This window comes from Brassica napus, chromosome A5 (genome assembly GCF_020379485.1).
Source record: "Brassica napus cultivar Da-Ae chromosome A5, Da-Ae, whole genome shotgun sequence".
NCBI classification, from domain to species: Eukaryota; Viridiplantae; Streptophyta; class Magnoliopsida; order Brassicales; family Brassicaceae; genus Brassica; species Brassica napus.
The window spans coordinates 5,337,700-5,356,614 of NC_063438.1; the positions used below are offsets into that span (position 1 = coordinate 5,337,700).

At 32.0% G+C, this 18,915-nt stretch overlaps 1 protein-coding gene and 1 pseudogene across 1 annotated transcript; one reads left to right on the forward strand and one right to left on the reverse strand.

Annotated features, from left to right (window-relative positions):
- The first annotated feature begins 7,065 nt into the window (after positions 1–7,065).
- LOC125609338 (probable WRKY transcription factor 35) lies at positions 7,066–10,401 on the forward strand. Its single transcript, XM_048780661.1, has 3 exons — positions 7,066–8,061; positions 8,848–8,988; positions 9,589–10,401. Exons 1-3 carry the CDS (start codon positions 7,517–7,519, stop codon positions 10,151–10,153), a joined length of 1,251 nt encoding a protein of 416 aa, XP_048636618.1. The 5' UTR covers positions 7,066–7,516; the 3' UTR covers positions 10,154–10,401.
- A 2,800-nt stretch (positions 10,402–13,201) lies between these two features.
- On the reverse strand, positions 13,202–14,370 carry LOC111213145 (annotated as a pseudogene).
- Between the last annotated feature and the right edge of the window lie 4,545 nt (positions 14,371–18,915).

An 18,915-nucleotide genomic window follows, 5' to 3' on the forward strand; every position in this document is an offset into this window, starting at 1 on the left:
AAATATAAAAATATTAATAAAATCATATGAGTAGGAACTAACAACGCTTAATTAATTGAGCTTTTACGAAACCAGTTTATCAATACCTTGGTTCGATATGCATCATCATTATAGTATATGTTTACAACAGGTAACACTATTTGGACTTATGATATGATATAATTGCTTTAGAAAGAACGAAGTTAACATGAAGCCATCGTTTGTAACTAAGATTCACTCCGCGCATGCGGATTATCAACTATGCGGATTATCAACTAGTATATACATAAAAGAGGGTCATGACTATTGTTTTTTCTGTGAACTTGGGGAGCACTTAAAGGGCATGGTCGATTTTACGTAAAGTCCCTCATGTGCGAAGACGTCCACGCGCTACACTGCCCAATAACACAAATCAATTTTATAAGTATCACAAAAATATGTTTACGTAAAACTCTAGTTATGCGACCATCTTGCAATTCTCAATGTAATACTTTTAGACTTTTGGCTGTATTAGAATACTATAAGATGATGTGTTACCAACTTTCGTTAGTCATAGATTGTAATTATGTGCACCTTTTAGATGTAATGTAATTGTAACTTCTTGGAGCAGGCTCTTTCAGTTTTGTTTTTATTTCATAAAAAATATTTTTATTTACTACAATACTATTTTTATTTATATGTATTCCAGCTATACGTATTGTTTTCTAGGTTAGGATTATTATTAAAAACTGTTACCTTTTGTGAAATTTTAAATTCTGGAAAATACAGAATATCAATTCGTAACATTGAAAAACAATGACACAGTTGGTTAAAACTGCTTATATGTAAATATTAAATCAAGTAAACAAATATTTCAGATATAAAGACACATGTTTTCGTGGTTACCAACCAAATTCTATGTTTATCTTTCTTTGTCAATAATTTACAGTAATTTAGTATTATTTTGTTTTCATTATTAGTTACTAATATTATAAATTTATAATAATTGAATCCTTTCAACATGCGTCACCATAGAACGAGGGAGGCATGCTTATTTTTCTTTATTGCACCGTCTAGTCTATTTACTGAAATAAACAATACATGAGTCCCTATCGTTACATAATAAACTGAATCTGCTTGCCACTAGAGAAGATGGCCTGCTTCATATGGGTAGTGATTGTTGTTCTATATAGTTGGATTCATATATAGCGAAAGCAACGGGTCCGGAAATCAGAAAACTGCGTATACATATAAGATATATATTTTCACATGCTTCATATAGAAAATAAAATTTACCTGATTATAGAAAATAAACTTAAAAGGTCAATTATTTACTCCCCCAATAAAACGAAATTGACATTTTCTTTCTTAAAAAAACCCGATAAACTAAGGAATTGCCTAGAATTGGAATGTGAATAAATTGGTCGGCTTCATGACAAACACTTCGCTCCACGTTTGTGCTCATCACTAATATTTTCTATCCCATCCTATTCCTAGTTTTCGTATTAAATATCGATTCAGTTCGCATTTATTAAACTGACATTTACAGTATAATTATTTTGTAATGCTAATTTGTTACCCGCTGACATCAATATTTTTTTTTGAACTATGACATCAATACTTATTTTATCGAATATATATACATGATATATGGTGCGGTTTATACAACTTTTATTCTCAACATCTACTGATTAAGAGGGACGTATGTTTCTGTTCTTTTCTTTGACATCGAGAGGAACTTGTACCATATCAGCGGGGGTTACCACACACATATATATATATATATATATATTTATTTTATTTTTCTCCACTTATATACAAACAATTTATGTCTTATTATATCCTATTTTAATTTGACCAATACAATTCTAGCTGCTAGTTTGAAAACTCCTCTGTTTGATTTATACAAAAAATGTTTGTTGTCAACCACCTAGCCAACAGAAAAATAACCAAGTAGGTGAGATTGTAGGATGCGCATCAATTCCAATAGTAACAATTATGAATTTAGATTATAAATATAAAATTAGTTTAGTTATTTCCAACATGAATAAGAACACATGCTATTACCATGTGAGGAATTTATTACCCATGATCTAACTCTCATTCTTTAGCCTTTTTAATTAGTATCATACAAGGAAATTCGTATATATGCGATCCACCAAAAAGCCTATGGTATTTTAAAAAACTGGTGTAAATAATATATAAATATATGAAAAAGGTGGCATATAAACAGTTGGCGACAATATGGCAAATCTAGAATGAGATAACGGCAAACGTATAAATTAGTTGGCACTGATTTTAATTTAGTCTACAGCCTAACCTATACAACACAACACCAACTGAGTTTTGTATTTTTTTTTTTTTTTAAGAAACCAACTGAGATTTGTATAGATTATAAATTATGTATCTATTCTATTAAAACAACAGTTTCACCTATTGATAAAAGTAGGGTCCAATTATTATTATTTTTATTCCTATCATTATTGGAATATTATTTATTATACCGTTAGACCTATATTTAAATTACCAATTGAAAATCTGAATATTTTGTAACTTCCCTTTTAAGTTCCAAAATTCTCGGGCTCCTCTCCTACGCGACGGTTATCAGAGTATTTGAACATATAAAAATAAATTATTAAATATATGCTTCACTAACGTATAATAGTAGACAGTTCCAAGTTACAACTAAATTCTAATGCTAAGTGTTACGACACTCTTTGTAGTCAGAGAAGGCCACTATCAAGTTTCAGAGACCCATGGTATAATGTTTTTGTTTTGAAATTGGGACCATGGTATTTATTTTTAACCATTAAGGGACCATGGTATTTATCATCCACGGAATATTAAAGCAAATTCTTTTATTTATGATATTTAGTTCTTTGGTTCATGTTTTTGGTTTTATAGTTAACCTATCAAATATTTAATGTAACCATTATCTGTATTCTCTTTTTTTTTTACAACAAACAAACGACGAACATTTCAAATTTAGATCAATATATGATTTAATTGAATTTAAGTTATTTGTTTAATATAACATGGTCACAATTAAAATTATTATCTATTTTTAATAAAAAATATCTAAAGTTAGTTAATATTTATAATATCTTACTTTTATAGTGTACCAGATAATTATTTATGTTTTCACGACTTGGTTTATATTTGATAAATGTTGTGTATATTTGATTTAATAACCCGTGAAAACATAAATAATTATCTGGTACACTATAAAAGTAAGATATTATAAATATTAACTAACTTTAGATATTTTTTATTAAAAATAGATAATAATTTTAATTGTGACCATGTTATATTAAACAAATAACTTAAATTCAATTAAATCATATATTGATCTAAATTTGAAATGTTCGTCGTTTGTTTGTTGTAAAAAAAAAAGAGAATACAGATAATGGTTACATTAAATATTTGATAGGTTAACTATAAAACCAAAAACATGAACCAAAGAACTCAATATCATAAATAAAAGAATTTGCTTTAATATTCCGTGGATGATAAATACCATGGTCCCTTAATGGTTAAAAATAAATACCATGGTCCCTATTTCAAAACAAAAACATTATACCATGGGTCTCTGAAACTTGATAGTGGCCTTCTCTGACCACGAAGAGTGTCGTAACACTTAGCATTAGAATTTAGTTTTAACTTAGAACTGTCTACTATTATACGTTAGTGAAGCATATATTTAATAATTTATTTTTATATGTTCAAATACTCTGATAACCGTCGCGTAGGAGAGGAGCCCGAGAATTTTGGAACTTAAAAGGGAAGTTACAAAATATTCAGATTTTCAATTGGTAATTTAAATATAGGTCTAACGGTATAATAAATAATATTCCAAATAATGATAGGAATAAAAATAATAATAATTGGACCCTACTTTTATCAATGGGTCAAACTGCTGTTTTAATAGAATAGATTTTATTTTATTAAAAATATCAAAACAAATTTAAAGTAAATAGACTAAAAATGGATTGATCCGCTTTAGTATCTATTGATAAATGTTATGTCCAATTATTTATTCCATTTATTTAATGAGCCATTTATTATTCTCTTTACATAACTGTATTTGATTTTATTTAAACAATAACCAATACATTAGGGTGGTTATCAACAAGTAAAAAAAATTTAACCCTATGTTATATAACTCTACCTTTTTCAGTTAATATATACTTACCACTACGTTAGGATAATCCTACTAGAATTCCGAGGAACACCTTTCGTTCATTCTTATTCTTACTTACCATAAGTGTATATAAATTAAATTTCTTTAACATATTAAAAAAATTACAGAAAAATGTTGCATATTTACAGAAACATAAAAAAACCAAAAATTACAAACCAACAATATATTCACGGGTCAAGACCTAGAACAAAAAAAATATGATTACAAAAAAACGGCTATATCGGCATATGATTACAAAGAACCAAGCGTATGCCGGATCAACTTTTGAATTGATATTATTTCATAAAATAGATTTTGATTAAGATTTACACACAAATATAATTACAAAGAAAATACAAATATAATTACAAAGAAATAAAAAATATGAAAATCAAATTTCTAAAATTAAAATTTAAAACACAAAATATAAAAATTAAATTTCTAAAAAAATGTAAAACAAAAAATATACCCGCCCTTTTAAGGGCGGGTCAGAATCTAGTTCGTATATAATTCCGCAGTTCTTTCGTATCCAATAGTAACAAATAGTATCAATATAATAATCATTTGATTTTTAATTTTTTTCTTTTCTTGGTTTAATCATATACTCATTCATCTATGATCCATATATAACAAGTATCCGTGGTCCTGTGTGGAGTGGAGATTTATTGTTGGAGTAAATACTGCACCCGATCAATTTGGCTCAAGTAAACCTGAGATTATGCAGACTTCATGTGTATACCACATTTTTCGTCCCCTGAAGTCTATACTTTACCATATTAAAAGTATACACTGCTAAACATTTTCCGACTGATGATTGCACATATAAAATGTTAAGTATAAATGATATATTCTATACTTTACCATAGTAAAATACAACATCGATGACCGGCCACGTTTTAGATAATCTTAGGATTATGTAGCATTCAAGAATCAACATGGTCTTATGAGACTCAGAAACATCCATGGAAGTAGAAGAATTTAGTCGAAAATGTGGGAAAAGACTTACCGCAACGGAGGAAGGTGTCCACATATACGTGGAGGAGCGAAGCGAGAGGAGTTAGTATTGTGTCATAAAGATAAGGGAGAGTGACAAGAAAGTAGAGGGAGAGGCTAACATGAGCAATGAAGTTTTTGATGTTACGTGATTATAAATCCAAAATAATATGTGCATCCACGCACCGATCACCATTGATCCAATATTCCTATCTAATATCTACCACTCCAGTTGATTTTTTTTTTGAACTCTTACCACTCTAGTTGATTTGTTATTTAATTTCTTAATTATCATAATTCAGTCTATATAAACGTTGAACTTTATCGGACTTTATAAAAGGATTACGTTACCAATCAAAATGACCTAACTAATACTCATATATACAATTAATATTTTTCTAATTTACGACTTCTAAATATATCACACTTTTCACCAAACGTGAATGTCATTACACGTCGCTTTTGTTTTACTACACAATCATTCAGTAACCATATTGGTTACTATTCTACTTTTGTCACAGTAACATATTAGATTGTAAGGTAGTAAATATATAAATTAAATTTTGTTGTTTACTTAGAATTATAGTCAGAATTTTCTGACATAACGAATTCCTCCACGTCTTTCGTCTTTCTTGCTGTGATATAATATGGCAGCTAGTGCTTTCTTTTTGATTAGTTAACCCATTTATAACCTTCTGCACTATATAGTAAACGCATCCAGATTTTAATTTTGAAAGTAATTTAGTTATTGGTCTATTTTCTGGGGTTTGTTGTTACTTTTCTTTGCCAACATTTTTACGAAAGCCAAAAGTCAACAACCGTTGACTTAAACGTAGACTTTTCTGGTCATACAACGAGGACGATAATATCTGTTAAGGATAAATTCTTTTGACGTTATATAAGCGTTGAAGTCTGAAGATGGAAGTCAATAACTACAAATATAGGTGGGTTGAAATCAAAATTGAGTTGGACTATTGGTAAATGAGTTGTAGATATAACTACTGGTATTTGAATTCAATTCACGTTGATAATTACTATTTACAATGTTTGGATTTCCAACAAAAATGTAAAAACACTTTTTTTAATACAGGTGGGTTGAAAGAAACACACAAGAAAATAAAAGAAGTTTCTTAAAAAAACAGTTAGGCAAAAGTTAGCATATGATATCAATTATAATCCTTCCCATGACAAAGTGGCAGATAATATTTTCATAAAACGAACTCTTATACCATTCATTTTCTAGAGAAAAAAACTTATATGAGTGTAACAAATTCGAACAAATAAATTAAAATTGATCATAGACAAATAGAATTTTTGGAATTCAAAGCAATTGTAAAATGCATTTTAGAATGTTTACGTGTCCTAGTGGCATTGGATGATGATGAAACGTACTCCGAGAAATGCGGCTGTTTGCCGATCTCTTTACTTCAGAATCACTTGTTTTTTACAAGTGCAGCATCTCATTATGTTCTTTCACACTATGATTTTATTATACATATCTACATCAATAAATGTGATTGTAAGATTTTTTTTGTTTACTTGCTTAACTAGCAAATACCATACCAGTCATGTAACTAATACAGTAATATATTACACATCTGATTTATTGATGCTTTGGTCGAGTACTTAGAGTATCTCCAATAGAGAATTTTATCTATTGGAATCCTAAACATACGTATATATGTATATATAATTGTGGGGTCTAATTTTATGGAAAATTCAATCTATTTTCTTTTTTAAATAACTTTAAATTGGTTTTTCCACAAAACCATGGACCCAATAATTATATATATATATGTGTGTTCAGGATTCTAATGGGTAGAATTCCGATCGGAGGTTCTCTTATACTCTAGTGAGATATTTATTGTAACACGGCATGGCCGAAAGAATCAAAGAAGATAATACAAACTACAAAGCCACTTTTTATACTCAAGGTCAAAAACTTAATGGTGAACTCGATAATTAACTAATAAGATTATCTAATTAAAAGTACAAGACTTGGCCGTATATATCTCGATCCATGACTCTCTATATTAATATAAAGTTACTTATATCCTTCATCACCCTCGAATATGTATAGTGTTATAATTTGTTCATTATATAAAGAGGGTACAAATCTGATCTTCCTCTTTCTTTAACATGAAGAAGTGGTCGAAGATGTTTACATTCTGAAAAGTCAGCGTCTCTTACTCTCGTTTCATCAGCCATTCTACTTTTTATTCTCCTACCTTTTCCAAGAAAATTACAAAATTTTCCCAGGAGAATAATCCAACATCACTGATTAGCAACCATTCTTTTCCCATTCTTTTTTAATTTGCTATTTTCGTTGTGTATATGTATCATATATACATATAAGCACACACAAACGGATTATACATACATGTTATGTGCAGCGTCTCTGAATCTTTAGACATGGACAACTTCCAAGGAGACCTAACAGACGTTGTACGAGGTATCGGGTCAGGACACGTTTCATCATCTACTGGGCCATCGGAAGGTCCATCTCCGAGCAGTTTGTCTCCGCCACCGATTTCAGATGTCCCCTCCGTCGCTAGTTGTCTGATAAATCCCTTCGGCGACCCGTTCGTAAGCATGACAGATCCTCTCTTCAACCTCACGGCTAACAAAAGCAACAACAGCTTCGAAGTCTTTCCAGAGGTTTCTGAGGATGATCATATCAAGAGTAAATGCAGTGTCTTCCCAAGAATCCAGATCTCACAGAGCAACATCATCCAGGATGCCTCCAAGTGTAGTTCCCCAGCTATGGCCGTCTCCTCCGCCGTCGCAGCAGCTTCGCCGTGGGGAATGATCAACGTTGTCAGCACTAACAGTCCAAGAAACTGTTCAATGATCGATAATAGTAACAACACGTCATCTTCTTCTCAGATTCAGATCTCTTCTTCCCCTCGGAATCTTGGCATAAAGAAGAGGTGAATTTATTACAATCCGATCTCCATGATTTAATTATCATTTGTGTTTCTTGATTAAACGAGATCATTTAATGCTAGGTTCATGATAAAAAATATAATGACACCATGTGATTAATTTTTTTTCTCTTTCAAGATTTTTATCAATTAAGTACCATTTTCATATTTGAAAACTTGATTGTGCTAATCACCAAAGTTTCATGTTTTTTTATCTTTCTTGAAAACTAATCTGATCTATATACTGCAGATGAGCCAGCAAATATAGTGAATAATAATAAAACGCTATTTATTTATTACAACGTTATTTATCTATTGTATTTTTTTTTTAAGTTCGTGATTGCTATTTCATACTATTTCTTCTCCACCTTTCTAAGAGTTCAGATGAAACCATGAGAGGCCAACTGAACTAGCTAGGGCTTCATTTTGTTTATGTATATGTCTCTTTTATTTCATCTTTAAAAAAATTCATTAGTTGGCTTTTGTTGTAATAACTTCTTATTTTCCTTTATCTTTCAAACGATCATCACTTTTCTTTTATAAGTTTGTTAACATATATTTATATTTACTTTCAAACTTAAAAGGGTATGAGCAGGAGTCTATATTTATGGAGTGTAGACCATGAACATTAGCTACGCTTCCATCACATCTCAAATGGGACTCATTATGCCGCACGCTATAACATTGATCACAAAATTACCTTTTAAATTACAGCTAACATGTATGCAAGTATACTCACATGGGTCAAATTAAGTCTTGACTGTATATGATATATATTGATGAAAAATGCAGGAAGGGGCAGGGAAAGAAAGTGGTGTGCATACCGGCTCCAGCCGCCATAAACAGCAGGTCCAGTGGGGAAGTAGTTCCGTCTGATCTGTGGGCTTGGCGTAAGTACGGTCAAAAACCAATCAAAGGTTCTCCTTATCCCAGGTACATATATATATACAATATTTAGATATTCATGTACCTCTCTCTCTATATATATAACAATTATAAACCTATGTCCCTGATTTTGTCCAAAAAAAACCTATGTCCCTGGATACACATTGTCATCTCACAATTTTTTCAACAAAAACGTAGATATGTTATACTGAAAGTGAATTTTCTTGAGAGAATAAATTCACGTTAATCTGCACCTTTGCTTTCCTTTGACAAGCAATACTGCAGGTGCAATCATTAGCATATAAAGTATAAAGTACATCCATCTTTTTCGGCGCACATAAGCCTTTAATTTCCTTATTGTGAAATTTGATGTTAACATATCTTACAAACATAATATTCCTTAGAAAAAGCTAGGATATCGTTTAAATGTTGTGCTATTCTGCGATTAATTGTGCCAAGTGATCATCTAATGGGTTGTTACTTCTTGCGTGTTGCGCATGCATGTTTAATTGGAAAAGTGATTTTTCTCAAGGAAAGGCTACGTACTCAACTTTGTCAAGCAAAAACAAAATCCTTGTACATATTAATTACACTATGGCTAATCAAGTCTTTGATAGATAATTGAATGCTTAAACATTTTTTCCTCAGGGGTTACTACAGATGTAGCAGCTCGAAAGGTTGTCCAGCTAGGAAACAAGTGGAACGTAGCCGCACCGATCCAAACATGTTAGTCATTACTTACACATCTGAGCATAACCATCCATGGCCCACTCAACGCAACGCTCTCGCCGGCTCTACTCGTTCTTCTATCTCCTCCTCTTCAAACCCTTCTTCCAAATCCTTAACTTCAATCGCAACGGCAACTACCTCTTCCTCATCCAGAGTCTCTCAAAACAAAGACGAACCCAATAAGTCCCACTTGGCCTCCTCCTCCACCCCTCCTTCTCCTTATGTGGCTGCGGCTGTTAAGGAGGAGGACGTTGAGGAGCGTCAGAACAAAATGGAGTTCGATAATGACCCTGACAATACCTATAGACCGGATTTTCAACATCAGCCGGAGGGTTTCTTTGCCGATCTTGACGAGCTAGAGGAAGATTCTTTAACTATGTTACTCTCTCAAGGATTCTCAGGTGGAGGTAACCTAGAGAACAAAACGACGATTCCCGACGTTTTTAGCGATTTCTTTGACGATGACTCCTCAAGGTCGTTATAAAAATTCGTATAATGTATACATATGTAGAAATGAATTTCGTGTAATTCGGTTGAGCTAAATGCATATATTAGCCCTGGTGTACATCACAGGCATCTGTAGTCGATGAGGGTAATCTCTTCATTTACCATACAATTTTTTAATGGTGGGATCCATCTCCTATAGTCAAAAACAAAATTTCATTGGTTTTATGAGTTCCATGTGCCTTTCTTCTTTTATAAATGCTTTTGAAAAATTTAAAATTATCAAAACTATATATATTATTTTTCAACATGAAGACACATACCATAATCCAGACTGATTATAAAGCTTGTGAAAAATTATATATTATTCATTCAAAACATCAATGCATGGTAATCAGTACATAGTTGCTCCAAAAAAGGTAATCAGTACATAATTTCTTATAGAAATCGTAATAAGAAAAACTCAAAATTGACTTTCTATACAAGTCATTCGAGCTAGTTACAATATATTCAAAGAGGTGATCACTTATGATCTTCTTATGAAGACGATAAATGTATTTTGGGGTCATGTACCCATTTACTTGTTTTTATCACTTGTAACCCATTTACTCTAAATCAAATACAGTAAATGATATATATATATATATACGGATTGAACATTCTGATTCAGATTTCTTTCATGTATTTGGATGTATGGGAATAGAGTTATGTCGTCATGATGATTAGAGTTGTCCAATCTCATATAATATGTATATATACTAGTTTAAGAAAACTGGTCATGATGGTGAGAATAATACTGACCATGCATGTGGATGATCTTGGAAGGCAGGAAGAAAACCCTAGTTTCATGGCTTTTCCTACGGGCCGATATAAATGAGAATCCCGTAATAATAGTTATAATAGTTTAATATAATAGTGTGTTTTTAACAAATTGATATAATAATTTGTTTATGACAAATTGATATAATAATGTGTTTTTTATTCATTCTGCCTTGTGAGTCTGTGACTGGTTCGGGAGGAAAAACAACTGCATCATTTAAGTACCGTCTTATTACACATAAAGGCCATCTAATAATTATTGGAGTTTGATCAAGGGAAAAACTAGCTTTTTTTTTTTTACTTCTGTAAGACATACTTTATTTAATTCGAATAATTATTTGAATGTTAATCACCGTTAGAGTGAAAGGATTATGAGAGTGTGTGTGAGATCTCAACTTGTGATCAAAATTATTCTGGAAATAGTGACCTTAAGTTTTGTCAAATCCATCGGACTCTGATTGATAGAAAGAAAAGTTGCATCACAAGTACTTGATTTGCTGAGAGAAAAGAACAGTCGAATATTACACGTTTAATTATCATAATATTTACTTTTCTATGGTTTTTATTCTCTCACGATGGGACATTGAGAATGAGAGGCCAGTGTGGATTTGGATGAAGATTTAGTGGGAAAATTGGCTTATGGATGGTACTATTTGGCGTTACCTTCTTTTTTTTTTTCCCAAATTGAAATTCATTCATACGATTAGTGAAAATGTTTACCTTTTCTTTATTTTGGGCATAATTATGGGAATTTTTTGAATTTATATTTCAAAGGTAAGAATATGATTAAAGTATAATGGGTTAAGTCCCATCCGAAAAGCGTTATAGACTAGATTCGTCATAACCTTAAATCCAAAAAAAAGAAGAATAAGCCGGTGATAATGATAGTTTGCTAATAATTACAAAACTAATCTCTTCAGTATATATAATTAACTATGTTACCCAAAATTATAGCGATGAAAGGAGTATGACTGTAGGAGAAGATTGGTGTATGTCAATATTGATTATATTTTAATTCATATGTCACAATGATTTTTGTATGAGATAGTAACAATAAATTCATGAAAAAAAGTTTTCTAGCTACACGAAATTTACACTAATACGGTGGAAACCATCCAATATATTAAAATGTGTCAACAACTACATGAAGTTTATGTTAATACATGTCACATGTACGAAGTAAATAATAATATGGTGGCAACATCACAATCAGGTTTAATTGATTTTAAGCTAAGTTAATAGGGTGAATCCGTAATTTACTAAACTTAATAAACTTAATGATTTATTAAGTTTAATAAACTTAATTGATTTTATTAATAAAATTTGTAATTTAATAAACTTTAACTTAATAAACTTAATAATTTATTATACTTAATAAATTTATTAAACTAAATACACTTAATAATTTAATAAACTTAATAAACTTAAACTTAATAAACTTAATAAACTTCCTAAATTTATTAAACATAATAAACTTAATAAATTTATTAAACTTAATAAATTTAACAAATTTATTAAGTTTCTTAAGTTTATTGAATGATTAAGTTTATTAAATGATTAAGTTTATTAATAAATGATTAATTTTATTAAGTTTATTAATAAATGATTAAGTTTATTAATAAATGATTAATTTTATTAAGTTTAACAAATTTATTAATTTTTAAAAGTTTAATAAATTTATTAAGTTTATTAAGTAAATTTAACAAATTATTAAGTTTATTAACAAAATCAATTAAATTTATTAAAATTAATAAATTATTAAGTTTATTAAGTTTAGTAAATTACAGATTGACCCCACTAACTTAGCTTAAAATCAATTAAACCCGATTGTGATGTTGCCACCATATTATTATTTACTTCGTACATGTGACATGTATTAACATAAACTTCGTGTAGTTGTTGACACATTCTCATACACTGGATGGTTTACACCATATTAGTGTAAACTTCGTGTAGCTATGAAACTTTTTTTACTAAATTCATCCATCGAACATATGCACATCAAAATTGACTTTTTCCATAAGTTTGTGTTTTTTTGTATCTTATGGCTGTTTTCTTAAAAAGTTCTAGCCAACTCATGTAAAGAAAGTACCTATTTACAGTAATTAAAACCATGATAAATTAAAACAATACTAAACTGGAAAACCCCAAAAACCAAGGCATTAATCACTCAACGGCCCCTTTGGATCGCGGATTGGAGAGTGGTTTAATCCGATTGTTCCGGGCTTTAAATTTGCAACACCCACAACACAAAGCAATAAAGCCCCAACATTTGTTAATGTAAAAGTTCAACCAACATGCGACATACATTAACTAGAATGTCACACGATAGCTGATACATTGACAACTAGACGTTAGCTAATACATAAGACTAATACAAACAAAGTATTAGTTCCTAGTTAAGAGGAGATTAACCAGGACGATTAGCCACTAGTGAACAATACAAAACATAAACTAACGACACAAATAAGCAAGAACAGACGCATTTTGGGCATTGAGACATTAAAACTAGTTAGCCAGATTTGTAGACAGTAACTTGTTGATCTCTCGAAAAATCATAGGGTTTCTCCAAATGGATTCTTCACTTGCTAGATCCCGAACCATTTCACACGGAACCAAACATACTTCATCCGTTGATAGCTTCTCCTGGATTGCTTGTGATCCAAGCAAAACACGAGTTTCTATTTCCACATCAGACGTATGCGTCTACAAATTAACAAACATCTTGTTAGAAAACATGATTATAGTTCAAATTAATCCATAATGTTGTTTTGAAGGCTGTTATTACCTTCTTTGCGGTCTGCATCATTTGGAGAATCCCAACTTGGCTTTGCAAGAACTTGACATACTTAGCGGCGGCCTGGAACATCTCGGCTGTGTTGAGTTTCTGACCACCTGGGATGAGTTTCGTGAGCTCATGAGTCTTTTCCGCAATTCTTCTTCTTCTCTCTCGAGCTGCGATGCTCTGAGATGAAAGCGTTGGTTTCTTGGTGCCGTGACTGCGGTCTTCAACTCTAAGGGGAAATCCGGAACTCGAAACTCCGGGAAGATGGAAGGTTCTGGAGCTAAATCAAGTTCTTGGTAATAGTTAAAGAAATTTGGGTTACAATGGTAGCTTGAGTTAACCAGTTTCTGGAGTTTTGGCGCGGGGAGGAACGAATCTAGGTCGTGTGTTTCGTCGAAGATTTCACTTTTAGGGTAAGGCAGGCAGGTTTCTTGGGGCGGAAGAAACTGGTCGCAGAAATAGTCCAACTCAGTTAGCTCTAAAGGAGCTTCTTCTTGAAACAATGGCTGTTGAAACTGCAGTTGCGGTTGAGATTGGAAGAAGAAACTGTCGGTTTCGAGGATAGTTGTATCCACATCGGGAATGAAGCAATCCTGGAGCTGGATAGGTTGATCCCAGTCAAAGAAGTGGCTTAAACAATCCATTGACAACATTGAAAAGATGAACCCTGTAGAAAAGAAGAAGGTGAAGCCATCAGGAAGGAGTTACAATAGTTTTAAAAAGATGATTATTAAGCTAATTAAGCTTTAATAACTAGTAACGAGCTAAAAGATTGTATCTAAAAGAATAATAAAGGAGACATAAAAAAGAAAAGACAAGAGAGGATATCTGAGAGAATCGAAGACCTGGAGATTTGGTTATAGTGGATAATGTCGTGTCTTTGTTCTAATTCAAGTAGACTTCAATGTTGTAAGTTGTTTACTTAACTGTCTCGTAGGCATTTATATGATAAAGAAAAGGGTTTAGGGTTTTAGAGCGGAAATAAAGGAGAGGTTACTCTTGGTTTTAGTTTTTTTTTTTTGAAACGACCTTCCTAATTATAAGGGAATAATTAAAATTATTTTAAATTTAGAGCCATTGCCAAAATTCAACAAAAAAAACACTAATTGACGCATTAATTTGTTTTGGTTTGAAAATTGCCAGACCCGTAAATAAGTGCCAATACAAATGTATGAAAGTTGATCCAAAAAAACAAATATGAAAATTAGACATTTGAAATATAATAATTTTCATAGAATACAAAAACAACATATCTTACTATAATTTTGGCAGCGTTATTTTTAGTATGCAAGTATGGTTTGGAACCAAATAGTACTATAAGAGTAACCGACACTTTTAAGTTATTTTTGGCCGGCATTAATTTATTGTTAACGTGTCAATTTATATTTACTCTGCTTACGGTTACTCCTCACTCAATAACTGCATCCTCTCGTTTAATTTTTAATTCTTAATTTTCCTAAATAACTAATTATTCCATTGTAAACTAAAAATATTCCATAATTATTTGTTTGTTTGTTTTCCTTTGTGGACTTGGTAAAAGACGGCGACTTTGGCGGGTAAAGCAGGTTTCGCGGTTCCACATTCCTCCGTCCTTACTTCGCCGCCAAGTTTACTATCCTCCAGGGCTTGAATGACATAACTGGGCCGTTAAATTGGATACCAAGCTAATTGATTAATTCTTGGTAAAGCCCATTATCAGAAAATATCAAACAAACAAAAAATACCAAAGAGGATGAACCCTTTTATGAGAAACATGATTAACCCTACTAATCCCCATTCTCCTTCCTATAATCCTTGGCAGAATTATGTTTTTATTTTCATGGTTTATTTTTGTTGTGGTTGACAGCAGTGGCGGGGCCACCTTGAAGGTAGGGAGTCAAGTGACCCCTGTGAAATATATAAAACTAGGGTCGGCCCGCCCTACGGACGGGATATTAGTTAATTTGATATTCACTAAATGCTCGAGTTGAAATTTGTTTTAAGATTCAAGAATTTGGTTATCTGTTATGTCTTACTTATTAGTATGCGGTGGTATAGTTGTTTTTCGATTATTCTTGCTTTGGTATTGTATTAAATTAACTAATTGTCCAACTCATAATTATAGATGTACAAATGTGGATTTGTGATAAAGTTTGATGACAATACTGTTTTTTTTTTTTAATTTTTATTCATAGTGGAGTGTGCGTGTGTCAGAAAGAGGTCTATAACAACTTTTATGTTTTTGTGTATGGATTTTAAATATATATTATTTTGTATAATGCATACTTGCTCAACAACATTTGCTTGTAGACTAAAAAAATTGTTTTTTAAATTTTTAAAAGAGAAAATATTTAGTCTAGAATATAACATGGACATATGTAGGGGTGTCAAAATGGGTCATGACCCATGGGTTGACCCAACCCAATTTGACTCATTAACCCAAATGAACTGTTTATTTTTGATCCATTGGGTTAATGGGTTAAAAGGTTAATGGGTTAACATGTTAATGGGTTAACAAGTTAATGGGTTAACAAGTTAATGAGTTTATTGGGTTGGGTCAACTCTGACCCATTTGTTTTCAATTAAAAAAAACCATGAGTAAACTCAATTCTAAGGTTTGATAAAATTGGAAAATCATGAGTTTATCTAAAGTTCAGTCATTTATTCGGTGGTAAAATGCGTTTACCGCCAAAACCGCAAAATACGTTTTTCCGCCAAAACGTGTTTTCCCGCCAAAACTACAAAACAAGTTTTTCCACCAAAACTTCAAAACTCGTTTTCCCGCAAAAACGCAATTTCCCGCCAAAACTGAAATACCAATTTTCTCGCAAAAATGCATTTTCCCGCCAAAACCGCAAAAACTCATTTTCCCGCCAAAACCGCAAAAACGCATTTTCCGCCAAAACCGCAAAAACCCATTTTCTCGCAAAAACCGCAAAAACCCATTTTCCCGCCAAAACCACAAAAACACATTTTCCGCCAAAACCGCAAAAACCCATTTTCCCGCCAAAGCCGCAAAAACGTGTTTTCCCGCCAAAAACGTAAAAACGCATTTTCCCGCCAAAACCGTAAAAAACGTGTTTTCCCGCCAAAACCGCAAAAACGTGTTTTTCCGCCAAAACCGCAAAAACGCATTTTCCTGCCAAAACCGCAAAAATGCATTTTTCCGCCAAAACCGCAAAAAAACCCATTTTTTCGCCAAAACTCATTTTCCCGCCAAATCCGCAAAAAACGTGTTTTCCTGCCAAAACCGCAAAAACGCATTTTCCCGCCAAAACCGCAAAAACGCATTTTTCCGCCAAAACCGCAAAAACGCATTTTCCCGCCAAAACCGCAAAAACCCATTTTCCCGCCAAAACCGCAAAAACGCATTTTCCCGCCAAAACCGCAAAAACACATTTTCCCGCCAAAACCGCAAAAACGCATTTTCCCGCCAAAACCGCAAAAACGCATTTCCGGCCAAATCCGCAAAAAACGTGTTTTCCCGCCAAAACCGCAAAAACGCATTTTTCCACCAAAACTGCAAAAATGTATTTTCCTGCCAAAACCGTAAAAAACGTGTTTTTCTGCCAAAACTGCAAAAACGCATTTTTCCACCAAAACTGGGAAAACTCAACTTGGTCTTAACTTAAAAATAATTTATTATAAAGATATTGGGTCGATGGGTCAACCATTAACCCATCTAACCTATTTAATTTAATGGATCATAGATCAATCCAACCTATTTAATAAATGGATTGGGTTGACCCATGACCCATTAACAGTAAACCCATTTGGGTTTTGGGTTGGGTTGACCCATTTAACCCATTTTGACACCCCTAGACATATGTATTGACTATATATAGAAGTTGTGTGTTATTTTAAAATGACATATGTATAGAGATTTTTCAACAATTACTTCACTGGCACAAAACATTTATAACTGTATATACCTTCTTTTAAAAGCAAAACTAATAAAAGCGTGTACAACAAATGTATTTTGATATATATTATATGCATCAAGTTATAAAGGTTGGAAACATTGCAAAACTGTTTGGAGCAAAGTTTTTAACTTCACGATCTTCATCTTGACGTCAGTTCAGTGTCGGCCCAGGCCACAAGCAGAAGAAGCATGGGCTTCCAGCTGACACGATAATAAGTATTTTCGCGGCCACATATTTATATAAAGTGACTTTAGCCTAGTGGTTCTAAGAGAAATTACCAGTGCTAGAGGTGCTGGGTTCAATTCCCCTTAACTGCATTTATTTATTTTGGCCCTAAATATAAAATGGGACATGTGTCACTCCCAGAACATACGAATTGATGACGTGGCTTCACGGGAGAGAGGCAAACATTTCTTTATATATATAGATAGATTAAGCATTTAGGCTTGTAAACAGTGTTTTTGCTGTGGTAAAGTGGTCATAACTTCTCTTTTCGACCCCCATGTCTTGATTTCAAACTCAGATATGGCTCTTTTAGCTATGATAAATCAATTATGACCCTTATAAGATTGAATTCTAGCTCCGCCACTGGTTGATAGTACTTTGAGTTGTACGTTGTTGAAATGTTTCATGTTCAGTATTTTTTTCGTTGTGCTTTAATTTGAATTTGTGACTCTGGTGGATTGTGATTGGGTCTAGTTTTGTGTAAAATAAAAATGAAATTATTGTTTTTTTTGTGTTTTTGAAAAAGATTTTGTATATATATATATATATATATATATTTTTTTTTTTATATATATATATTTTTTTTTCTACGGTGGACAAGATCAAATATTAGCATCTCTTTTTAAAGACTATGATCAATGGGTTTAGGATGGGGTTCTTAGTGTAATATAAATACGTTTTTGACCTTTTAACTAAGAAAATTAAGAAATGTTTTCTAAATAAAAAATATAAAAGACGTTTTTTAGCCTAAAAGTGTCAATCATGCTATAAAAACCCAAAATGGATCTTCTCCATTAATCATGCTCTAATGTAGTAATGTTAGATTTTGTTCCATTTAAATTTGACTGAAGAAAAAAGTATTGTATAACTTTGAAGTTTGATGAACGTTACTCGGTAATCAGTCATTCTATTTAAATGTGAATTTATTACGATCTTAATGTCCATTTGTGTCCCATACTGTGATCATATTAATTAGGCGAGGAACATAGTTTCAATATCCCTTATATATTAAAAGAGAAGCATTGTGATAAATGCATTCACACTATAATAGACACGTGGCAGCTTCACAAT